Source organism: Mytilus galloprovincialis, unplaced genomic scaffold (genome assembly GCF_965363235.1).
Source record: "Mytilus galloprovincialis unplaced genomic scaffold, xbMytGall1.hap1.1 HAP1_SCAFFOLD_37, whole genome shotgun sequence".
NCBI classification, from domain to species: Eukaryota; Metazoa; Mollusca; class Bivalvia; order Mytilida; family Mytilidae; genus Mytilus; species Mytilus galloprovincialis.
Window position 1 is genome coordinate 116,453 of NW_027467986.1, and position 27,808 is coordinate 144,260.

Here is a 27,808-nt window from a genome sequence, read left to right on the forward strand (position 1 = left end):
TGTATGTTTGTAGATAATATCGGTCAGTACTTGAGGTACAGTTTATGTGTACGTCCACCAGACATAGCATTTTAAAATTTTTATGGTTGCACAACTTAGTATTCACTACGATTGGATACTTATAGATTATATTGGTCAGTACTTGAGGTACAGTTAATGTGTATGCCAAGAAGACAAAGCATTTTGAAAGTCTTAATGGTTGCATACATTAGTACTCACAAGGGTTGGGTGTTTGTAGATTATATTGGTCAGTACTTCAAGGTACAGTTAATGTGTACACCAAGAAGGAACACAAGGAATAAGATTAAGGTTATACTTATATCTATTCATGTTATCATAGTTTTGTAACAGAAATAAACAGGCCCTTAAAATTACATAGAAAATCTATTCGTAACACCAAGTTCAAAAGACAATGAAAGAAGAAGAACAAAGGCTTCATCAGAACATGACATACAAATTACACTGACTTGGGTCAGACAAATGGATTTTTTAAATAATAACAGCAACAGATTCTATTCCTTTTCAATTAAAAACTAAGATTGGTTTGCTCATTGGGAAAGACTGTCCTGTAACCTTTAGTTAATGACCTTCTACATAATGTAGTCCCTGGTGGAGCGTGGTAGCCTTGACAATCATACCACATTTTCTTGTGTCAATCAAATATTATCAATTAGAATGATTCATTTGATTCATATTTAATTAATCTTTATTGCTTTTAAGAATATTAATCAAAATGATAAACAAAAATTACAAGTATATACATTGTTTATTTCTTTAACATATACATGAATGGGAATATTATAATAAAGAATAAAAATTATAATTATAATGTTTACATATCAACACGAAAAACTGATTACATTTTCTGCAAAAAAAAAAAGTAATAATTCAATCGGTTTATAAATATATATATCTGCTATTAAAATATTTCCAAAATAAAAAGTAATTTCACCCGTTGCCTGCATTAATAATAAATAAGTGCTTATTCAAAAATTACAAATTTATCTTAATCCATAAATTCATTGTGTATATAAATAAGTTCATTCAACTTCAATAAATATAGTTTATATGTATAAGCTTATTCAAAGAAAAATAATGATATAATAATAAACTGGCATCAATTAAATGTAAAATGTTTTTGTACAATGTATAAACAGAATAGATTTGCATAAGTTATCATGTTGACTGAAGTGTATAAGTCCATGAAATGGAAATGCATCTACATAATAAACACATAAATGAAAATTACAATTTTTCATCACAGCTACACCAAAAAAGTTCTTGCCAGCTTATGCTATCTCAAATATTCCGACAACAAAAATCTACCTAAATTCAGGAAAATATCTCATGTCATTCAAATGTTATTAAAATTATTGAACTTAATATATACTTATCTAAGTCCAGTATGTTACATTTTAAAATTGATTATGATTCTATAATGTGTTTTCAAAAATAAATATATCATTCAGTGGTTGTTAATTGCAGGCTTATTTACTTATGAGTTTGTTACTAAATTTTACCAAATCTTGACTTTGATAAAAAAAAAAAATCAACACAGAGCATGTGGATCACTTTACAGATGATTTGTTGTATTAAATTTATTCTTTAAGAAACATTTTTTCTACTAGTATTTACCTATCAGTGAATGTTTGATTTTTGTTTCCCACTCCATTTGCACTGCAAGGTTGATGAAGTTGAAACAAGAGGCCTGGTAGATATTGGAAAATATCAGTGAATTAGTGTTTAGAAGCCAATAATTCAAAAATAGTAAAGGGGAATACACCTTTGTCTACATTGTCAGTATAAAAAGTATATATCATACCAAAAAGCAACATCACAAAAATACTGAACTCAAGAGGAAAATCTAATCAGAAAGTCCATAATCACATGGCAAAATCAAATGACAAAACGCACCAAAAACGAATGGACAAGAACTGTCATATTCCTGACTTGGTACAGGCATTTTCAAATATAGAAAATGGTTTGTCGTCAATAAACAACATAAAAAAATGCAAAAATCGGTGTTCCTTAAAATTACATTATAGGGGCAGCAACCAAACAATGTGTTGTTACGTTTGTAGATAATCTTGACCTGAAAAACAATTTTATCCTATGTCAGAAATGCTCTAAACTCTATTTCTTTGTTAGGTTGTGTAAGAGGGTGAGAGCGAGTTGCTTATTTGATTTTTTTTCACATAAACACATTAATTGTGCGTTTAAATTGAGAATAAGGACATCAGGATGAAAGAAAACAGGTTTTAAAAGTCTGCTAAATACATTTATGTTGTCAAAACGCTCCAGATTACACATATACATATGACTTCTTATGAGAAACACAATTTCTATAACTTGACAATCAAACTCAAATAATAAAACCACATGAAAAGTTATAATAAATTAAATAAAGATTTGTCATGTGTTCAATCAAACAAAAGACTTAATATAACAATGTATAAGATGAACTGCAAAGGAAGCATAAAAATGTGTGATCCAATAGTCTTAAATAAATATATCTCAAATGCAAGTAACTCAAAAATTCATTCGATAGGAATACCACATGTAAAAATATAAATACATCTTTGTATTAACACAGACTGAAGTATTGATTTATGCTAAAATAAGACCTCACCTAATATGGCTAACACACTTACATTGATTTTTAAAAGTTGCTGCCTATTAATTTAAACCTACAATCATTCTTCAGATTATATGAGAATTGGTTACAGCCAACTTCAGTCATCAATTTTCAAGAAAGAGGATTCAGGCCATGTGGACAAAACAACATGCATACGAAAAGTCGTGTATCGATATCGAATCTACATTGGTCTTCTAGATACTAGATTAGTCCATGTTGATTTTATTAAGTTTAAGATACAATTTCTTGGTAGTGTAGATTTATTTCATTGTCCTGCTCACAAGCAAACTTAAAACTCACAGTAAAACCCAGTAAGATAATATAATTGAAAAAATTAAAACATTTTTTACTTCCATTAGTAAAATTCAATACATTTGTTTCGAGTTTACACTATTCAAGATGGTTTGCACTTGTTGATAGACCTAAAAGCAAAAAGTGCATACATAATTAACTTAAATTTCTGTATTTGTAAAAAACATGACAGAAGACACCATGTTCTTCATTTAGAAAAAGTTTAAGGAATGAATTAAACATTCTTCTTTTAAAAAATTGCACATTTCTTTAAAAATCTAGGCAGATAGTTTTCTGCTACAATCCAACATGGCAGACACCATTTGATATAGCTTAAGCAAATAAACAAAATAGAGTGGACATAATGTGTTTGTGGTAGGTTTTAAATTTTGGATTTTTATATACTCAGATATGATTGGTAATAATATTAATTTTGTAATCAGGAATGCATTTGACACAAGTTCTTCATTGACAAGATCATGAAGATATAATCCTTATTTCACAAAATGGGTGCATTCTTTCAATAATTGGAACAAATAATTTTAAACAATGACTAACTTGTGAAATTTAACCAATACATTTAAAAAAAGACTGCATTTGACATCTTTTCACATATATTATTAAAATAGTAGTCACAGTACTAATTGATATTTTAGTCTGCAAACATGATTCATTCATTAGTTGTTGCTGCAATTAATTGGAAACTAGCTTGCAGTAACTGTGAGTACTCATAGATCAGTACTTTATGTCTCTAGTGTTTTAGTTTAATTTTGTGATGATGTTAAACCACTGTCCTGGCTTAGAGGAGGGTTGAACCCTGTTCAAATTCAGGAGACTTTAATTCCGAGGTTATGTTTTTTTTACTGTCTCAAGGTAACAAGACTGTAATTCAGTGGTTGCACTTGTCTAATACATATGTTTCTGGTTATTGTTTGGTTTTACTTTTTATCAGATTAGGGTCTTTCATAGCTTGCTTTCAACTATGGATTTCTATTTACTTAAACTAAAGTTATAGTGCGAATACCAAGAAAATGCTTATTTGGGCCTTTTTTGGCCCCTAATTCTTAAAATCTTGGGACCAAAACTCCCAAAATCAATCCCAACCTTCCTTTTGTGGTCATAAACCTTGTGTTTAAATTTCATTGATTTCTATTTACTTATACTAAAGTTATTGTGCGAAAACGAAGATTAATGCTTATTTGGGCCCTTTTTTGGCCCCTTATTCCTAAAATCTTGGGACCAAAACTCCCAAAATCACTCCCAACCTTCCTTTTGTGGTCATAAACCTTGTGTTAAAATTTCATAGATTTCTATTCACTGTTACTAAAGTTAGAGTGCGAAAACTAAAAGTATTCAGACGATGACGAAGATGACAATTTCAATGTTGACATTATTTTCCTTTTAATTAGTGAAAACGCCTAGTTCATTATCTTCGCTAGCCAAAGGTTACCATCAACACCCGTTCTCTTCACCCTTGGTGGATTGAGTCAAGATTTGTGATAACAATGTTGCGCCATCTATTGGAAGATTAAAGTCACACCCATTCCAAATACATTATTCTTGACCAATGGTAGAACTTGAACTCTTCAATTTGGAGGTAAAAACATGTAGATTCTACACACTTGGTAAAGCCGGAAACGAAAAATATATGTCAACATTCATGCATTTGTGCATGAGACATACACACAGGAACTTCTAATAGTTGATTAAAAACCTTCAAGTTGTCAATTAATATTTTCATATGTTTAGGGATGTAAAGACTTGTTGCACAATAAACATGTGGCAACTGTTTACAAACACGTCTTACATTTACACGTGTTCATGTTATAGGCGCTTTTTGATTGGATGCAGCGAGTTTCGACTGCAACCAATAACAAGAGGCTGTCACAACGACAGCAAACCAGATTTATTAGCATTTATTTGTGTCCTGGCAATATCACAAGAACCATTACTGATGATTGGTGAAAGTGAAAATCGTCAATATCAAATTTGACCTCTATTTTGTCATCAGTATCAGCATATTAAAATTTGAAAAGCTTAGATTGAATGGTTTGTGAGTAAATGCAACAACGTGAATGGAAACACCATTTTACGATCTTTCAAGAGCCATAACTCTTGAACGGTAAAAGTCAAAATCGTCATTATTGAACTTGAACTCTATTTTGTCATCAGTAACAACATATTAAAATTACATGTTTAGCAAGTACAATTTTTGCAATTGAAAACTCTCTTTAAAAATTTAGTAAATATATAGAATATTTCACCCGTAATATACTGATTAAAATAAAAAAACACTATTTATTAAATAAATTATTTGAATGTGTAGTTACTCAAAAATATAGCATTTTATAGGCGAGTCTGAAGTTTTGTTGTGGCTCAGGTAAAAATAAAATCTGGTCAAGAAAGTTCAATGCATTATATTGTTACTATTTATATATATGTTCCTGCACAATTCATCATCTTAAACAGAAACAAAGTAAGAATTGATTTTATTGTCCATAATAATAGAAAGCAAACTTATATTCAAAGTAAAACACAATCAAGTAGATTATTTTTTGTTTAAATATCACATATTTCTTTTACAAGTTATCTATTAATGTGTATAAATAACTGCCATCATTTTTGCATATGCACAAATAAGAATAACAATATAGATATAAGAACAAAGTCGAATACATTCAGTTAAAATTTAACACCTGTCTTTTAATGCTTTTGTCAATAAACAGAACTCTTAAAGAGCCTGTGTTGCTCACCTGCATCTTTCAGAATGGCCACTTTTAAGTAAAAATCATCATAAAAGGAGAATAACTTTATTAGTTAACTTGCAATTTAAGTCATTTTAACACATTTGTAGATTCTATTCAGCTGAATATTTTTTTGTTTTTAAAGTTTCTATATATCTATTATAGTTTTCAAGATAAAAGGCAAAAAAGAAAAAAAATAGTAATAATTATCATTAAATGGTAAATAACTCAAAAAATTTAATCAAATCAACTAAAGATTTCAGCCATTATGGCTTATCTGTAGATGTTGTCCTGGTGATCATTTTTCTATTACAATTTTTTATCTATCTATATAGTTTTCAAGGAAATAGACAAAACTGCAAAATATTGACTTATTTGTTGATCTTGTCTTGCCAATAATTTTTGCATTTTAAAGTTTTATTTATCATAGTTTTCAAGAAATTGGTAATCCTGGAAAAAAAGGGAAACATCGTCATTAAAGGGCAACAACTTCAATAAGGGGTTGACTGGGGATTTCAATAATGTTGACTTATTTATTAATTTTCTTGTCTTGTTGATCATTTTTGCTATTTAAAGTTTCTGTCTATCTATCATAATTCGAAATAATAGGCAAACATAACTTTTTACTAAACTCAATTAAGGGCAATAACTCGTATAAGAAGTGATCTGACAGTTTTGATGTCAAATGATATTATGTAGATCTCATCATTCTGAAATATTTGTTCCTGCCCAATTTTCTTTATCTATAGCGCTTTCAAGTTAATAGACAAAAATTGCTCTTATATTTTTAGCCATGTGAACCATGTTTGTCGGCAGGCAGGTTGAGATGACACACTTTTTAAAATAGATATCCCGTTGATAATTTTTGCCATGTTTGGTTAAATTTGGTTTAGTAGTTGCAGAGGAGATGATCTATGTATAATTTAACAGAAGACGACAGTTGACAATAAGTGATGTCAAAAGCTCACAGTGGACCTCGTGCCAGGTGAACTAAAAAGGCAAATAGTAATAAAATCTGTATGTATGGTTAAGAGAAAACAGGTTTACAAATAAATAAGATGTTTACTGTAAATATACTTTTATATGTCAGGGCTGGGCTGATAGATGTTACATGATGGTAATTTTTATACAAGAACGGTAAAAGTGACGCCCCAAAAATTGAAACATGATCTGTGTTTTGTGGTAATTGGCATTGTGCATATAAGAGGGGCGAAAGATACCAGAGGGACATTCAAACTCCTAGATCAAAAATAAACTGACAACGCCATGGCTACAAAAGATAAAGACAAACAGACAAACAATAGTACACAAAACACAACATAAGATTCATAACATTTGGTTGAGGCAAACTAAAGTAAGAGAAGGGATACCAAAAAGTCAACAATTTTTCCATTTGTAGAAGGGCATAACTTTAGAACAGTAAAAGTGACGCCACCAAAATTCAAACTTGATCTGTGTTTTTGTGGTAATAAGCATTGTGTATAAATTTCATAACATTTGGTGGAGGCAAACTAAAGTTAGAGAAGGGAAACCAATTTTGGGACGGACGTACAGACGGACAAGGGTTAATCGCAATACCCCCTCCGCTATGGCGGGGGCATAAAAATTGATCTGCACTGATTTTTCAAACTTGTTCTAGACATTGCTGACCTTCAATATAAATTCTATAAATATCTTGCAAGAATAGTACACAGGAGAGCACTTACAAGACTGGATGGATGCAGGGTATTTCTATGTCCCTTGCAATGTGTCAAACAGGGGATGATAAGTAATGGATAATAGATGAATTTCACCATTCTTGCATTTTCTAGTACATTTCCTATGTCACAATAATGTTAATATATATACATATCTTTATATCTAGCTCTGAAAATAACTCTGATGCTGTATAAATAAACTTTTTGTTGCTTTGTTCTTGAATTACAAAATGTTGTGGCAACAATTTCACTAAGATTTTGTACTAAAAAATAAATGTATTTTAAGAGATTCCACCTCTAGGTGTAATACCATCATTGATTTTCCCCTATTAGTCTTTGTTAAATTTGCACTTTTCAAAAAATTGTGCAGAATTTATCTTTGTTTCAAATAAAGAAATACTTGGCATGAGTAAAGTTTTATCCTGTCCAGTTCTATAGAAAAAGTTTCACATAACATTTCATTGCATATAAGAAAATAAAAATCATTGGAAGTTAACCAATCAAATTTCTCCTCTTATTCTATCTGTGTACAAGGTTTAGTAACCATGTAACCTCAAGATTACAAAATTTTCTATAGAAATCACAAATAAAAATAATGGTGTTTTGAAATACCCAAGACATATGTTTATGACACAGAAATAGTTTTACTGCAATAAAATGTAGGATTAATTACCTACAACGGTCAAATTCAAGGGAATATTTTTTAAGACCTACTTTCGTATGCAACCAGATGTGACGTACCATGATTTGGTGGTATTACACCTCTATATTCATTACTATGAATCAACTTTGGTATTCACTTTAGCTTTGATAGGGTGAGCAGATTCTAGTAACACAAAAGGCAGATTATACTTTTGGTATTCCTAATCTTTGTCGGTTTCCTAAACGTAGAAAAGCTTTTATCAGCTGGCTCCTCTCCCTTGCCTTTAATATATCATAAGGTCCAATAAAATGCAGAGTAGCTTTGTCTTCTGGACCTAATTTATCTTTGATATATGTACAATACCTGGGTGATGTAGACAGGCATGTTATCAGTATCTGAAAAGAAAAATCAGTTATACTTAATTAGTATACCACTAGAAAGTTACTTGTTACCTGCCCAAGAGATGGTATAAAAGACACTTTAAACTGATATTTGTGAATATAGCACACTGGAAAAAAAGTAGAAGTACCCAGTGATCTTGCTCCACAAAATGATAAACCCTTCCCCTTGCAAAGTCCATGATTTGCTAAGGGGAAACCCTAAAAATAATTTTAATAAAAAAATTAAAGAACCTCACATACCCCACACCCCCACATTGTCACTTGACAAACAAAATCTCACCAGATTCCTAAGTTCAAAGACTCATAACTCTACAAAAGTCAACTGATAAAAATTTTCTTGTGGATATGCACAATTAACATATTATGTCCTCATAAACTACAAAGTTTCAACTGTTGCAGTAGTATAATTGGGCCAAAATTCTAAGTTCTAAGGGGCATAACTCCTAGAAAAAAAATTGAATCGTAATTTCCTGCAATAAGTTCATCTACATAGTATGTCCTTATTATCTACAAAGTGTCATGAAATTTTGTTGTGTGGTTTCAGAGAAGTTGCAATGACAAACTGTTGCAGTAGTATATTTTGGCCAAAATTCTAGGTAAAAGGGGCATAACTTCTAGAAAAAAATTGAATCGTAATTTCTTGTCGATATGCACATCTACATAGTATGTCCTTATTATCTACAAAGTTTCATGAAATTCTGTTGTGTGGTTTCAGAGGAGTTGCGATGACAAACTGTTGCAGTAGTATATTTTGGCCAAAATTCTAAGTTAAAGGGGCATTACTCCTACAATAAAAATTGAATCGTAATTTCCTGCCGATATGCACATCTACATAGTAAGTCCTTATTATCTACAAAGTTTCATGAAATTCTGTTGTGTGGTTTCAGAGAAGTTTGGATGACAAACTGTTGCAGTAGTATATTTTGGCCAAAGTTCTAAGTTACAGGGGCATAACTCCTACAAAAAAAAAATCGTAATTTCCTGTCGATATGCACATCTACATAGTAAGTCCTTATTATCTACAAAGTTTCATGAAATTCTGATGTGTGGTTTCAGAGAAGTTGGGATGACAAACTGTTGCAGTAGTATATTTTGGCCAAAATTTTAAGTTAAAGGGGCATAACTTCTACAAAAAAAAAAATCGTAATTTCCTGTCGATATGCACATCTACATAGTAAGTCCTTATTATCTACAAAGTTTCATGAAATTCTGTTGTGTGGTTTCAGAGAAGTTGGGATGACAAACTGTTGCAGTAGTATATTTTGGCCAAAATTCTAAGTAAAAGGGGCATAACTCCTACAAAAAAAAATTCGTAATTTCCTGTCGATATGCACATGTACATAGTAAGTCCTTATTATCTACAAAGTTTCATGAAATTCTGTTGTGTGGTTTCAGAGAAGTTGGGATGACAAACTGTTGCAGTAGTATATTTTGGCCAAAATTCTAAGTTAAAGGGGCATAACTCCTACAAAAAAAAATCGTAATTTCCTGTCGATATGCACATCTACATAGTAAGTCCTTATTTGTTGTGTGGGGTATAATTAACTGCTGACACAGAGAAATGTCTTGCTGTCAGCAGAAAATTCTGAAAAAGACAATTTGAGGGACAGCAGCATTGACAATTAATACAAAGTCGCTAGACCATGACATCGAGACAGGGCATCCAAATAACTAAACTGATTTGTACTGATAGTAATGCAATTTTATAGAAAATATCATTTATCTATCAAAAGGGATCATTAATTTTACTGGACTGAAAGTGTTAATCATTTAAGAGTTGATCGAAACATTTTAATCAATTAGCTATATATTAACATTACCTTTGTCTCATGGAGCAAAAGGCCAAGACATTCTTTTTTGAAGCAAGAATTGCCTAGTCCAATGATCAGCTGTCCAACATGTTGGCTAAATCCTCTTATCTTTGATGGATCCATAGTTTGAAGTGTCTCCTTATCACATGTATCAATAGCCTCTGGTTTTTGTCTAGTAACATGAATCTTTTGATCAACTAATGAATCATTGGTTGAAACTTTAACCTAAGAACAAGGAAAACCATATAGGACCCACTAATTCATAATTAATAACTACTGTACATTCAGAAATTATTGCAAGGTTTCTTTATACAAATAATTTGACTGGTTTAATATCGCAATAATAACTAGAGGCTCTTAAGAGCCGGTGTTGCTCACCTTGGTCAATGTGTTGCAGTGCATATTAAACAAAGGACACTCTACATTATTTAAGACAAGAATAGAATTCATGACAAAACTCTCTGTTTTTGTGTCAGTGACTTGTTTGTAGAACTTACTTTACTGAACATTCTTGCTTACAGTTATCTCTATCTATAATGAGCTTGGCCCAGTAGTTTCAGAGCAGAAAATTTTTGTAGAAGATTAACTCCTGAAGTGGTCAATTGACAATTTTGATCATGGTGACTTATTTGTAGAGCTTACTTTGCTGTTTACAGTTTATCTCTTTCTATTATAATATTCAAGGTTATAACCAATAAACTGCTTCGCTGAGCGCAGCTGGATACGCCCCCAGAGGTCCAACCCTGAACAGTTGGGGCAAAAATGGACACAATATTCAAGCTTGATACAGGTCTGAATTTGGATTGTAATTAAATATTTGACATATTATAGGTTTCTGAATAAATGTAGCCAAAGAACTTGGAATTGGTTATATGAATAAAACCCCAAAACTTGGAAACGGTAATTCTGAAATTTATAAAAAATGAAAGGGAGCTCACGTCAATAGATATAAACAATTCACCAAAGTTTCATGCATATTGGTTAAAGCTTTTTTGAGTTAATGTCCGACATGTTAACGAAGGACGGACGGACAGACGGTCAACGGTATACCATAATACGACCCGTAAACGGGCATAAAAAAACTGCAAAATTTCCTTAAAATTAACAATTCAGGGGCAGCAACCCAACAACAGGTTGTCTGATGCATTTGAAAATTTCAGGGCAGAAAGATTTGTACCTGATAAACAATTTTACTCCTTCTCAGATTTGCTCTAAATGCTTTAGTTTCAGATATATAAGCCAAAATCTGCATTTGACCACAAGGTTCTATTTCTAGCCATGGCAGCCATCTTGGTCAATGGGTGTGGTCATCGGATACATTTTTTAAAGAAGATACCCTAAGCATAATTTAGGCCAAGTTTGGTTTAATTTGGCACAGTAATTTCAGAGGAGATTTTTGTAAAAGACTACAATAAAATGCTCCGCTGGGTGCAGCTTGATACGACCGCAGAGGTCGAACCCTGAACAGTTGGGGCAAGTATGGACACAACATTCAAGCTTGATACAGCACTGAATTTGGATTGTGATTAAATATTTGACATAGCATAGGTTTCTGACACAGAATGAATGTGCTCTAAGAACTAAAAAAATTTTTAATTTACCTATTCAAACCATATCATTATCATTTGCTTTTATATATAAATCATAAATAACCAATTTAAAATGGAAAATTTTAAAGAAGAAAAAAGGGAAAAAAAATCCCCCCCCCCTAATTTTGTGAACCCCCTTATGATTCATCACCCCCAAACTCAATACCAGCCTTCCCTTTGTGGTATGGTACCTTGCAGTACAATTTCATAGAGATCTATACACCTGAACACAAGTTATTGTCTGGAAACTAGAACCAGATGCTCCACAGGGCGTAGCTTTATACGACCGCAGAGGTTGAACCCTGAACGGTTGGGGCAAGTATGGACACAACATTCAAGCTGGATTCAGCTCTAAATTTGGATTGTGATTAAATAGTTGACACAGCATAGGTTTCTGACACAGAATGAATGTGTTCTAATGAACTTAAAATTTTTGTTTTCTCTTACAGCAATTCACTATGCTGTTGAATATTAATCCTCTCAAAAAATGTTTGAAGAAATTTTCTTTTTATTTATGAAATTTCAAATGAGAAAATGGAACCTAATTTTTTTAATCACATCCCCCTTTCCCTTATTCCAAAACTAATCTCAATTAAAATTTCTAATGGAGTTTGCAACAATAACTACTCATTTAAATACATCATAAAATATTAAGATGTAAACAAAACTGCTTGTTATCACTGAATGGTAAAGATTATTTTAATTTATTAGTTGGTAGTAAAAAGTGAATATACATTGTATATTGTATATAACAAAGATTTAAGTTGATTCTGGACAAAGAAAGATAACTCCAATTAAAAAAAATTCTTGCTATTGCACAACATTGTGCAATTAGATATTTCTTGCTTACTATTCTGGACAAAGAAAGATAACTCTAATTAAAAAAAAAATTGCTATTTCCCAATATTGTGTAATTAGATATTTCTTGCCATTGCGCAATACTGTGCAATTGAAAAGACTTGCTATTGCACAATACTTAATATAAAAATTTTAGATCCTGATTTGGACCAATGTAGACCAATTTGAAAACAAGACCAAAAATGAAGAATCTACATACACAGTTAGATTTGGCATATCAAAGAACCCCATTTATTCAATTTGTGATGAAATCAAACAAAGTTTAATTTTGGACCCCGATTTGGACCAACTTGAAAACTGGGCCAATAATCAAGAATCTAAGTACATTTTTAGATTCAGCATATCAAAGAACCCAACCGATTCATTTTTTGTCAAAATCAAACTAAGTTTAATTTTTGACCCTTTGGACCTTAATGTAGACCAATTTGAAAACGAGACCAAAAGTTAAGAATCTACATACACAGTTAGATTCAGCATATCAAAGAACCCCAATTATTCAATTTTGATAAAATCAAACAAAGTTTAATTTTGGACCCTTTGGGCCCCTTATTCCTAAACTGTTGGGACCAAAACTCCGAAAATCAATACCAACCTTCCTTTTATGGTCATAGACCTTGTGTTTAAATTTCATAGATTTCTATTTACTTATACTAACGTTATGGTGCAAAAACCAAGAAAAATACCTTTTTGGGTCCCTTTTTGGCCCCTAATTCCTAAACTGTTGGGACCTAAACTCCCAAAATCAATACCAACCTTCCTTTTGAGGAAAAAAACATTGTGTTTAAATTTCATAGATTTCTATTTACTTATACTAACGTTATGGTGCAAAAACCAAGAAAAATGCTTTTTTGGGTCCCTTTTTGGCCCCTTATTCCTAAACTGTTGGGACCTAAACTCCCACAATCTATACCAACCTTCCTTTTGTGGAAAAAAACATTGTGTTTAAATTTCATTGATTTCTATTTACTTAAACTAAAGTTATTGTGCGAAAACCAAGAACAATGCTTATTTGGGCCCTTTTTTGGACCCTAATTCCTAAAATGTTGAAACCAACACTCCCAAAATCAATCCCAAGATTTCTTTTGTCGTCATAAACCTTGTGTCAAAATTTCATAGATTTATATTAACTTAAACTATAGTTATAGTGCGAAAACCAAGAAAATGCTTATTTGGGCCTTTTTTGGCCCCTAATTCCTAAAATATTGGGACCAAAACTCCCAAAATCAATACCAACCTTTCTTTTGTGGTCATAAACCTTGTGTTAAAATTTCATAGATTTCTATTCACTTTTACTAAAGTTCGAGTGCAAAAACTAAAAGTATTCAGACGACGACGACGACGCAGACGACGACGCCAACGTGATAGCAATATACGACGAAAATTTTTTCAAATTTTGCGGTCGTATAAAAATGCCTGTTTTTTGGCCTCTTTTTGGCCCCATATTCCTAAACATTTAAAGTAATTACCCCCAAACTCAAACCCAGCTTTCCCTTTGTGATATGGAACCTTGTAGTACAATTTCATAAAGATCCATACACTTACACACAAGTTATTGTCATGACTCTAGAAAAATGCTTGTTTTTTGCCCCTTTTTTTGCCCCTAATTCCTACAATTTTGAGGCAATTACCCCAAAATCAATCCAAACATTCCCTTTGTGATATGGAACCTTGCAGTACAATTTCAGAGAGATACATACACTTGCACAAGTTATTGTCTGGAAACTAGAAAAATGCTTATTTTTGGCCCCTTTTTCCTAAACGTTTTGGGCAATTACCCCCAAAACTCAATTCCAGCTTTCCCTTTGTAATATGGACCCTTGTAGTACAATTTCAGAAAATTCCATACACTTACACACAAGTTATTGTCATGAAACTAGAAAAATGCTTGTTTTTTGCCCCTTTTTTAGCCCCTAATTCCTAAAATTTTAAGGCAATTACCCCCAAAATCAATCCAAACATTCCCTTTGTGATATGGAACCTTGTGGTACAATGTCAGAGAGATCCATACACTAACACACAAGTTATGTCAGGAAGTTACAAAAATGCTTATTTTTGGCCCCTAATTCCTTAACTGTTTGTACCATAATCCCCAAAATCAATCCCAACTTTCCTTTTGTGGTATCGAACCTTATGGTAAAATTTCATAGAGATCCATTCACTTAAACTAAAGTTAAGAGTGCGAAAACCAATCGGTCTTCATAGACTAAATGTAGTTTTCATGATTTTAAACACCATTTTATATGATAAAATAAAGAATTTATCAGATTTGAGAGGAGTATAGAGATAAAGGGTTACTTTGAAAATAATGTCAAAAATATTACTTGAATAAGTTATTTTTAACATTTTTGAAAAAAAATAGAAATTACACTTACCTATTAAAGGCACATAATTGAATTAGGTTACAAATTATAAATAACTTCAGGTCTTAATTAATTCACAAGTATCAATCTATTTATATCAGTCTACCTTCAAGATTTTAGAGGAAAATGATAATTTAATAGTCCCAAGAGACCAATCTTTGACCCAGAAGCGTTGGTATGTAAGATAAGTGTGTGGGAAAGTTAATTAGTGTTTCTGAAGAATTAGTTTTTATATATCAAGGGAAAAATAACCAGATAACTGTGAAAATTATTTAAAGCTAGTAAAATCTGTATTCTTAAACACCTATAAAAATAATATTTAGAAAAATAACTTGTATAAGTTATATTTAAATTAGCCTCGTTTTCAACATTACTTGTATAGGTAATTTTAATTGTTACTTGTTTAAGTAATGCCCCTGACTGATCTATTATAATATTCAAGATAATAACAAAAAACTGCAAAATTTCCTTAAAATTACAAATTCAGAGGCAGCAACCCAACAACGGATTGTCTGATGCATCTGAAAATTTCAGGGCAGATAGATCTTGGCCTGATGAACATATTCACCCCTGTCAGATTTGCTCTAAATGCTTTAGTTTCAGAGATATAAGCCAAAAACTGCATTTTACACCCATGTTCTATTTTTAGCCATGGTGGCCATCTTGGTTAATGGGCGGGGTCATCGAATAGTTTTTTTATAACTAGATACCCTAAGGATGATTTAGGCAAAGTTTGCTTTAATTTGGACCAGTAGTTTCAGAGGATATGATTTTTGTAAAAGTTAAGGGACGACGATGATGATGGACGCCAAGTGATGAGAAAAGCTCACTTGGCCCTTTGGGCCAGTTGAGCTAAAAATTGCATTCTGATATCTGATACATAGTTCTGTATGCAGATTTCTTAAGTCTAGTCTTGTAAGTGCTCTCCTGTGTACTATTTTTGCCAAATATTTAAAGAATTTATATCGAAGGTTTATATCAGATGGCTTAAAATTTCTCCACTGATTTTTTTCAAAAAACTAAAATCCATGAACATGTATTGTAGCTTTTGCTCATACCACATGTACCACGAAAATATAAGTACTTTCACAGTTTTTGAGTTATATGTTTTACAATTGGAAATGAAAATTAATTGTTGACACACAAGCCTGAATTTTTTTTACTTTATTTATATATGAAGAAGTACCTCTGCAACTGTCATTATCTGTATTACATCAGGCATTTCATTTGATGAAATTCTGAAAGTTAAGTCTGGAACTGCCACAACACGTACATCCTTGATCATGGTTTCCTCGACCAATCCTATACTACAAAAAGAACCATTTTCAAAATTAACCTTTCATCATTTTCATATACAGGGTACCAGGATTTGATGATTTAGGTCGAGTCAATCGATTGCGATCTTGTTTTAATCAGTTATTTAAGGTGGTTACAATATTTCATGGATTTTAAATATGTCAAGGGCTAAATATTTTTGTGAGGTTTTTTGTTGATGCTTTTCTTGTCACTGATTTTGATCTTCCTAAATGTTTATAGGACAAGGTACAATTTGGGCTAAAAGTGAAAACTGTATGACTGGCATGAGGACCTTGCAAGGTACACACATTCCAAATATAGTTATCCTATTACTTAGAATAAGAGAGAATTCAACAATACAAAAAATTTTAACTTTTTTTTCAAGTAGTCACTGAACCATAAAAATGAGGTCAAGGACATTGGACATGTGACTGACAGAAACTTCGTAACATGAGGCATCTATATACAAAGTATGAAGCATCTAGGTCTTCCACCTTCTAAAATATATAGCTTTTAAGAAGTGAGCTAACACCGCCGCCGCCGTAGCCGCCGCCGTAGCCGCCGCCGTAGCCGCCGCCGGAACACTATCCCTAAGTCGAGCTTTCTGCAACTAAAGTCGCAGGCTCGACAATAAAACCACTGCAAGCAAAACGCATTTTTATTGTGCCATTCTTTAATTCTTATCTGGTGTCTATTTGAAAGCAGAAGTCATTGATATCATCTTTCACTGTGGATAGACAGGATAATGTTCCATGTCTTGGGCATTCGTCTTTACCAAACATAATACCTTTATTTCCTGCAGATGTTGTTTGATCTGTTTTAGAATCCTGCAACCAAAACCAGACGTCTTTAATCATGTTTTCAAAAATTAAATTGCCATAAAAGTTATTGCCTTTATTGAGGACATATTATTGCTAAAAGTTTTGAGATGTTCTGGTGTTTTAAAGTGGACACGCTTTGCAAATAATAATAATTGAACACCTTTGGATCATTTAGGATTTTGAGGACACGTTTGGGCATTGTTGGGGAGATTGACACTTTTGGAAGTGTTACATATACATTGTATCATGTCTGTCTGAATTTCAAAATTATAAAGAAATAACATTTTCATTCCACTAATTAAGCTTGCTCATGTTGTTTCAATTCTTGTTGTAGCAAGATGTTGGTAAGGAATCTTACTGCTATTCTCAATTTAAAAAAAACAAGATCTTACTGGTTTTACATGTATGTACATGTATTGTAACACAATAGTCCAGCAATGTGAAAAAAAACCCTGAAAAGTCAGTCCTCATTCTGCAGTATGTTAAGGTTAAGCACAAAGTGGTTAAAGAAACAGTCTTGTCAATAGTCATGATAGTAATGGTCAAAATTTATTTTCACCATATTTTTTAAAGAATTTACCTTCCCTTTAGGTTACACATTCTGCAAAACTTCTCCAGCATTGTTGTGAACCTCATTTCTTCCACTGTTCTAGAAGTCAACAACAAATCATAAAGTATTTCTTTTAGGTCATTTTGAAAGTCATGTCTTCCAGCTTCAATATGATGTATCAAAACTCTGAAAAAAAAATCCTAATTATTTATATAAGAACTGGACACTGCTTAGAGGTGCATAGAATCTGCTGTCGATTTGGAAACTTGTTCTATAATCTATTATTAAGTCAGACTTGGTGTCTATTTGAGTCGTACCTGTACATATATATATATGCAAAATCAAATAAATGGGGAATATGTCTATGGGACACAGATGATGCCCCCGCTAGCATATCATATAAAGTTATAAAGGGCAGGGTTTTCCCCGAGTCAATTATTTTTTTCACCAACTTACATAAATATATTTTTCGTTTAAAATGTTCCTTCTTTCTAACTCCCCCCCCCCCCCCCCCCCCATTTACTTTTTAAAAGATACTATAAAAATAGCAATATAGACATCATAATTTTGACTTCTGGGACACAAGATTCATCTTCAAAAGTTTATCGGATATACATTTCCCTTCCAGTTGAAGGATAAAGACTAAAGGCAGAGACTTTTCTTACTTTTCAACAGGTTTTGGAACAACCCTCCAAATGTGGGATATCCCTTAAATAAGGGACTGTCCCTCAGACAAGGGATCATTTTGCTGTTGTAGAAAAGTAAAAAGAAAAATTTAGCTTTTTTTTAACTTAAAAGGGGAAAAATTCATTATATTTGGAACAACTTTTCTTAAAGAGGGGTCCACTTATTTTTAAAAATAAAGAAGATACATGTATAAGTCCAGGAATATTACAAAATTCTTGGACATGTTTTGACCATATAATACCAGATAGTTGTATAGTTCTTTGGGAAAAGTTTCTTCAAATGATATGAATATGTGCCCTTTTGTACTAAGAAGTGGTTTTTACAACAAAACATTTTTTTTTTATCACTTGAAATTGATCCCTGATTTAAGGGATAGTTATTACATTGAAGGGTTACTTATTTGAGGAGTTGTTCCCAACCTGTTGAATATATTTCTTCATAACAACAGTTTTCTTTTCTGGACCATCGTAAATGAAAAAGTTGAGACGTAAAAATATGCTTGAAACACGTGCGTCGCCAAAACGAAAAATAAATAAGATGGATGAAATCAAATCATTATGTATATTTCTTTCGCCAAATTCTTTCGCAAATGATGAATTTTAATGGCCACAATTTTTATTTTTTTGCAAAATGCGAAAATGGAGAACGCCAGCGGTAACCTTGAAAGGGACATAACTGAAGAACAGTAAAAGTGACGCTACTCAAATTTGTACTTGATCTGAGTTTTGTGGTTATATGTATTGTGTATAAGTTTTATAACATTTCGTTGAGGCAAACTGAAGGTAGAGAACAGAAACAAAAAATTCAGCAATTATTCCATTTGTAAAGGGGCATAACTCTAGAACAGTAAAAGTGACACCACCAAAATTCAAACTTGATCTGTCATGTCTGTATTTTGTGGTATTAAGCATTGTGTATAAGTTTCATAACATTTGGTTGAGGCTAACTTTAGTTAGGGAATGGAAAGGAAAACTAGTATTTTTTCCATTTGTAAAGGGGCATAACTCTAGAACAGTAAAAGTGACACTACCAAAACTCAAACTTGATCTGTGTTTTATGGTAATAAGCATTGTGAATAAGTTTCATAACATTTGGTTGAGGCAACCTGAACTAGATTTGATTTGATTTTTGGTGTTTTAACGCCACTTTTAAGCACCGCTTTTGGGCCAATTTTTATTGGTGGAGGGAGACGGAGTGCCAGGAGAAAACCACCGACCTGTGATAGGAAAACTGACAATCCTAGTCAATTTAGATTGGAGTCTAGTGCACCCGCACAAGCGGGATTCGAACTCACAACCTCAGTGTTGACTGGCTAGTGATTACAGTAGTAACTACTTAGACCACTCGGCCACTGAGGCCCCTCCTAAACTAGAGAACGGGAATGAAAAATTCAGCAATTTTTCCATTTGTAAAGGGGCATAACTCTAGAACGGTTTAAGTGACGCCACTGAAATTTAAACTTGATCTGTGTTTTGTGGTAATAAGCCTTTTGTAGAAGTTTTATAACATTTGGTTGAGGCAAACTAAAGTTAGAGGACGGAAACCAACTTTGGGAAGTAAGCCAAAATATTTATCAAATGGAATTTATTTTAATATGTTGCATTAGAATGGAGATATCTGTATTGTATTTCGTTGCTAGCTCAGTATATAGGTAAACTCAATTTGTGACAGTCAAATCTACGTTTCACGAAGGCCAAGCTTAAAATACAATACAGATATCTCCCAATTACAGATATTTGAATTTTAATGAGGGCCTGTAAATAATGAAAACTTATAAATGTAAATAAAATGCTCCGCTGGGTGCAGCTTGATACGACCACAGAGGTCGAAACCTGAACAGTTGGGGCAAGTATGGACACAACATTCAAGCTTGATACAGCACTGAATTTGGATTGTGGTTAAATATTTGACACAGCATAGGTTTCTGACACAGAATGAATGTGGTCTAAGAACTTAAAGATATTTTTAATTTACCTATTCAAACCATATCATTATTATTTGCTTTTATATATAAATCAGAAATAACCAATTTAAAATGGAAAATTTTAAAGAAAAAAAAGGAAAAAAAAGGAAAAAAAAATCCCTCCCCCAAATTTTTTGAACCTGTGGCCCTTATGATTCATTACCCCCAAACTCAATCCCAGCCTTCCCTTTATAGTATGGTACATTGCAGTACAATTTCAGAGAGATCCATATATACACTTGAACACAAGTTATTGTCTTGAAAGTAGAAAAATGCTTGTTTTTAGGCCCCTTTTTGGCCCCAAATTCCTAAATGTTCAGGGCAATTACCCCAACCTCAAACCAAGCTTTCCCTTTGTGATATGGAACCTTGTAGTATAATTTCAGAAAGATCAATACACTTACACACAAGTTATTGTCTTGAAAGTAGAAAAATGCTTGTTTTTAGGCCCCTTTTTGGCCCCAAATTCCTAAACGTTTTGGGCAATTACCCCCAAACTCAATTCCAGCTTTCTCTTTGTAATATGGACCCTTGTAGTACAATTTCAGAAAATTCCATACACTTACACACAAGTTATTGTCATGAAACTAGAAAAATGCTTGTTTTTTGCCCCTTTTTTGGCCCCTAATTCCTAAAATTTTAAGGCAATTACCCCCATAATCAATCCCAGCATTCCCTTTGTGATATGGAACCTTGTGGTACAATGTCAGAGAGATCCATACACTAACACACAAGTTATGTCTGGAAGGTTTTTTTTGTCCCCTTTTTGACCCCTTATTCCTTAACTGTTGGTACCATTATCCCTAAAATCAATCTTAACCTTTCTGTTGTGGTATTGAACCTTATGGTAAAATTTCATAGAGATCTATTCACTTAAATTAAAGTTAGAGTGCGAAAACCAATGTGTCTTCTGACGACAACGACAACGACGCCGACTTCATACCAATATACGACCACAAAAATTTTTTTGCAGTCGTATAAAAATGGAAAAAAAATGGTAACATTTGTCATTTCCATGTGTAAGGGCAATAACTCCCATAAGAAGTTGTCTGACAGTTTTACAGCTGTGAGGTTTAATTATGCATACAAATTTTCCAAAATGCTAAAATTATCACTGATACCTTTATCTTACATTCATTTAGAGTATTTTCCTGAAGAAATAACTGTGAAGAACTTCTTAAAAGCAATCGTGCTTTGAAAACGTACACAGATTTAACATATCCGTCTCTGGTCCATGTTTTACCATTGTCAAGTCAACATCCAGTATTAGAAAAATGTGATTTTTAAAATATAAAGCAAAGTTGTTGAGAACATAATGTCTGTCACCATGCTGGTGACGATTTGTCTCGGTGCTGAAGTGTCTAGAATGCTGCAAACTTGACACATTCAGTCAGGGGTACTACTTGTACAAGTTATTATTATCCACCCTTAGTTGATCCGGCCCTATAATAAAATAATAATGAATAATTAACTTCGGCGGATTTTGTGACATATCTGAATCAGTATAAATGGAATTTGTAAAAAGTATCGATGAATAGTGACAGCAGGTAAGTGAAGGATGCCTAATATTACCTTTAGCATGTTTAGAGAAACATTCAGATGAATTACTTTAAATCGATACAAAAATGAGTAATCAGTATGATTTGTACAATTTGTTAAGCAGCATCGATATTAGTAGAGTGGGGCGCTCATATTCGCCGTGGACACAATTTCGCCGTTTTATGATTTTGAGGTGTAAAAACTTCAAAGGATGGTTGAAATGGAAGAAATATGCTGTTAAATCATATTTTTATAACAAATATGATTATTTTAGAAAATGTGACTAAACTTCGGCACCTACGGCAAAGGACCGAAAAATGGACAACGATTTTCAGCCAATTTCCTGAATGACAAAAACGATTTCAAAGAAGCATTCCTAAATAATTGTTTGACTGATTGCCCTAAATTTCAGTTTTTTACATCTTTCAAATGTCTGCTATTCGTCTATAATGAAATTTATTTGATAAATAAAGTTAAAAGCTGCAGTTATTTGGTTTTAAATAGATATGTCAAAACGGCGAATATGTGTCTCCCATCGACAAAATGTTAGGAAATTTCAAACACCCTTTAATCCAACTCTGCAGATGATTTTACTCAAAACAAACACGCTTTCAAGCTAAGAATATTTTGCATTTGAAGTTATCTTCATATAGAAATATCAGTATACTTCAAAAACATAAAGACCTGAACATAAACTGAAGAAAACATGGAAAGATATGGCGAAAATGAGCACCCCACTCTATATGAATATGAAGTTATTTTCCATGATAACTCAGAATACAATTGGGAAAAGTTTATATTCAATTCCGACACATAGAAGAGATAAATAGATATTCACAATCCACTGGAACACATAATAATGTAATTACCATAATGATCATTAGTCTATAGATACATTTGTAATTGGTTTGTTTATTCAACAATTGTCTGATGATCGTGAACCAAAGTAAGGCTGGTCGTAATCACTTAATTCAATTAAAATCATAGCTATTAAAATTTACTAAGAGCTAATTTCCTAATTCTTGTAGAGTAAAACTTTGGTGGCTTGCTTGCTTTGTTTGTATAAACTTTTAACTCAAGCTTTGACATCTTCAAACAATATATATAGGCATAGTTAAACCTGTATATATTATATTTACATTTAATTGGACGTTATCCCAATAAAATTGTACAATATACAAACAAAGCAAGTAAGTAAGCTAACCTGAAAGTCTTGCTCTACATGCATTAGGAAATTAGCTCTAAATAAACAATTCACAGGGCTGTAACTAGGCCTTGGGAACAGACGAGGCAGGGGTTTAATGGGAGCCGCCGATTGAGGCCCCCTGGCCGAAAATTGTAACATTATGGTTCGAAATATATCTTGTTACCTCCGTTGTTTGTATCATATTTATTGTTTTTGTTTCATATTTACGGTAAAATATCGGGAAACAAAGTGTGTTCTAACGTCTGTCAAATATGAAGTCGATTTTGTCAAGTCATTGTGCATTTATTTTCACACAGGATCGTATTTAACATTATGCACATAGGAAAAATAACAGACCACCGGCGCAATCTCTTTGACAATTGTATTTTCCTCTTTTAAACAAGACGAAACAAGTCTACAGATTATGTTTGCTAACATCCCGTTGGAAACAAAAACAATGTTTAGACCTAGTATTTCGTACATCCGGCCGTAATGGCGTTATCACATGTTAGTCACATGTTTCACGTATGACTGGAAATGATTAGAACTTTAGGACAAAAACAATTTTAATATATAACTGGACTTCTGTTTCCTGTGAAATGTAACGCATAACGATAAAGTAATTTTCTTACTTAATTATTACGAAGATCAAAACAAGAATGTAAATCATCTTGGATTTATCTGTTTGAACATCTCGCAAGAGTTCATATTTGCATATTGTTTTTAAGAATGCTATTACAACAAAGCAGATTACATCATCTAAAAATTGCGTTACGAAATCCGACACAAAAATCACGCCACTGTTCTTACATCTGCTACATAAATACTTATAGTTCTGGGCATTTTCTTCTCACTATTCTTATTGGTCGCGAGAAACGACACAAAAATACGGTTGTAGAATCTTTGATATTCGTATATTTTATTTTTTTTTCTAGGGAAGAGTAGCATACACTTGTATGTTGATAAAAATAATGGCATCTTTAGATGTAGTTGCAACTTTTCTTACAGTAATTCACATTTTATCACTTTTCTATAGTTATAGGAAACGGAGCCCAATAGCAAATTATGGTCCATATACATGGTTTAAAAAATAATAGTAATGATACAAAAAAAAAATAATGAATAAAATAAAATAATGTAGATAAATTACATATATATATTATATTTATATAATCTTCCTTTATTTCTTATCATTTAAATTTAGAAAAAACGATTGAATAAATTCAATTAAAATATATATGTCTTTATTTTCTATTAATAATACTCCACTTACAGGTGATGTTTTGTTTGTTTTTGTATGTTTCTTAGGTATGAAAAACCAACACTGTCAGAACAAATGCTGAATATAATTATAATAAATAAAGTTGTACAGGATTCTTTAATAAAATCAGATTATAATATGTCTCTGATTAAATTTAACAAATCTCACACTTTTCATCATTTTTGTGACTGTCATTTAATGACAGGAAACACAAGAAATGTTTATTGTAGTCATCTACTAATGGCACACTTCAAAGGTAATCATAGCAATAAAAATCATGTTGTTGGGAGAAACCACACCAAGGTAATAAACAATTAAGGAGTTTTAGGGAGGAATTAGTCCAAGTTTCCTCCCAAGATTTGGAGAGAGTTGCTGGAATTTCTTGGTGTGACACCAAGTTTTTACAGTGTAGGGAGTATGACATTACATCCTCTCTGTGTGTACTGTAGTACACATTATTGTTTAGAGGCCAGCTGAAGCACACCTCTGGATTCAGGATTTTCTCGCTGTACTGAAGACCCATTGGTGGCCTTCGGCTGTTTTCTGCTCTTTGGTCGGGTTGTTGTCTCTTTGACACATTCCACATTTCCATTCTCAATTTTATTACACCCAATCAATAATGATAAAAATTAAATACTCTCTAGTCACCTTTACCATGGTTAATTGTGCGACCGTCTTTATTTCACAAGCCCAAAGTATTCCCACAATACTCCATGGAAATTCAAAGTATCAAGCAATCAAATTGTCATTCTGCCAAGGTCTTGTCCTGTCCTTTTAACATTTGAATGGAATAATCACATACATTTTGTAACTTGCTCTCTATATATAGCTAAAAGAAAGCCTACTTCATGTATTTGCCGTTAAACCAAACAAATCCTCCATCCATCCAAAATAAATGTTTTGTTTTCGAATAGCAGCCAGGTTTGTAGCAAAACATTTGAAAATGCCTCAAATCTTCATTTTATTTGAAAGAGAACTACATACAAATTGTGGGGTGTTTAGGTATTCATGTGTGATCTGTGAATGCTTCTTTAATAATATTAACTGAGCAAGGTGAAGAATTCAAACTATTTTAATTTTGATTTACTTTGCGAACTGATAATGTTGGAAATATCCATTATCAATAATTCATTTTAACGGGAAATAAATAATTACAGAACCAAATGCCGGTTTACTGGCGATGGTAATCAGATACAGAGATATTACGTTGAAATAAAAGTACAGAAGCTGCACGTCAACATAAATTACTATTCGAAGTATGCATTACTTAATTCTTGATGTTAAAATGCAAGGATGTGTTCTACCCTCTGCATGCATGCCTAACTTTCTCCATTTTCTTTTTTTCCCTTATTATTTTTTTTTGCCAGCAATTGCCTCGTCTGCCTCATTGTAGTTACGGCCCTGATTCAAGGTCTTTATAGTTGGATCTTTTATTAGAAGTTCTAATAACGTTTGTCAGGACCTCAGCAGGAATATCAACTCTTCCTGCTGCTTTTCGAAGATAAGCATGAAATACATGTACAGCTTTTAAGACTTCTTCTTATATCTATCTATAATAATATTCAAGATAATAACAAAAAACTGCAAAATTTTGTTAAAACTACCAATTTGGTGGCAGAAACCCAACAATGGGTTGCTCGATTTGTCTGATAATTTCAGGGCCGATAGATCTTGACAAATTGAACAATTTAACTCCATGTCAGATTTGCTCTAAAAGCTTTAGTTTTTAAGATATAAGCTAAAAACTGCATTTGACCCCTATGTTCTATTTGTAGCCATGGTGGCCATGTTTGACCATGGATCAAATCTTCGGAGTTTCAGAGAAGAAGATTTTTGAAATATTTTATGACAACAGACGACGAAGGACGCCAAGTGATGGCATAAGCTCACATGGGGCCCTTTGGGCTCCGGTGATCTAAAAAGGGAGACAATGCCATTTAATATAAGGCAAAATAATAAAAAAAATCTTAAAGATCCATTATCTTTAATAAATATGTACAATGATGTATGGAAAAGTTTGACACAAGCTTTCTGTTTTTTTGGTGGTTTTTTTTTCGATTTTAAAGACTGAAAATAAAATATATTGACTCTGAAATTAAAATTTTGGGTTATATATTAAAACCACTATATACTCATGATACTGCACAGACTTTAAACCCATTGACAAGGATGATGGTGTCTAAGTAACTGCAATTCAGAATACCGAACATGTTGAATGAGGGCATTTTTTTAAAGAAAATACTTTTAACCATGCTATTGACATTCTTATCTTTATCTATAATCATATTTTTTACTTTTCTTTATTTTCTGTTTTTTTTTATATTTTTGGTTTATTTTTCTATTTCAACAATTTCTTTATCATATTGGCTTGAATTTTTTTATTTTGTTCATCTAAAGTTCCTTTCTTAGTGGTCCATTTATAAACATGATAAAACATCATTTCCTTAAGTTCTAGTTCGTTAATATATGATCATGATGATAAACCTGTCATCCATACATGTTTACTACGCATGGACGGACTTACCGGACAACCACACTTCTGTGAAAACAGAGGTGACCCATTTGTCTGATTGATTTTCAAATCTTTTCAGATATATGATTGCGGAAATAAGATAGTAAAAAATGTACGTAACATTGAGTTTTCAGTGAATAGATTCAAATCAAATTTGATGCAATTTTTATATAATAAAGAAGAAATATACACGATCAAAGCCTTAGATGGGCGGAGTTACAAGACTGCATCGTATCTTAATTTTTATTCCCTATAAATATTTTTTTATATTGGGGCGGATCGACTAAGGGCCCGATTGACATGAAAGCTACAAGAACTTGAGAAGTACCTGACTGACATTGCAGTAGTGAATGAAAAGATGGTAATTTTAATTTTACCTGGAACTACTACCCACAGTTTTCATCAACTCTTCATCATCATGGTGTTCATCTGAATCAGCATCAACTTTGGGAAGAAAGTTTTTAACAAGATATTCTCTAACTTTAACATAATTTTCCTGTTCAAGTTCTTTGACACTTGTGTCAAATGTCAAGTTAGCATTCAAATAATCCATCATCTTGATTAAATCTGCATCGAGGGGTGGCAAACCTGCATTTATATTTGAAAACATGTCGAAAAATTCATCAATGCTCTTCGTGGATGGGTCGATCCAGTTCCAATTAATCTGAAGATTTTCTAGTTCGCTCATCGTCCAATCACTTGTTTCACGCGGAATGTAACTACTCAGTGCAGTTAATTTCTTCTTCTTATCGCTTGATGCGGAATAATAATCGCCATCTAATCTATTTGTCCACAGTGGATCATCTTCTGAATTTGAGCTGTGCCGTTGGCGTTTGCGTTTAGGTTTCGAGGATGACGCCATGTTGTGCCGAGGATAATTGTTCTCAACTCATCAGTATACGGCAGCCGGTACGGTCACAGAACCGTTCGAATGCAGCACCGGAATACGTCCCCAGAACCATTT

The 27,808-nt window shown here is 32.5% G+C and overlaps 1 protein-coding gene across 2 annotated transcripts; it reads right to left on the minus strand.

Annotated features, from left to right (window-relative positions):
• Positions 1 to 747: 747 nt before the first annotated feature.
• LOC143059885 (uncharacterized) lies at positions 748 to 27,808 on the minus strand. Of its 2 annotated transcripts, XR_012973654.1 has the most exons (6): positions 27,222 to 27,808; positions 17,727 to 17,882; positions 16,216 to 16,336; positions 10,232 to 10,447; positions 8,130 to 8,405; positions 748 to 7,662 (listed from the first exon to the last, which is right to left on the minus strand). XR_012973654.1 is itself a non-coding variant. In XM_076233470.1 (5 exons), the coding sequence occupies exons 1-5, from the start codon at positions 27,704 to 27,706 to the stop codon at positions 8,214 to 8,216; spliced, it is 1,170 nt and encodes a 389-aa protein (XP_076089585.1). In that variant the 5' UTR covers positions 27,707 to 27,808; the 3' UTR covers positions 748 to 8,213. The 2 variants fall into 2 exon arrangements, 1 of the variants encoding a protein (XP_076089585.1); XM_076233470.1 differs by having other exon boundaries at positions 748 to 8,405.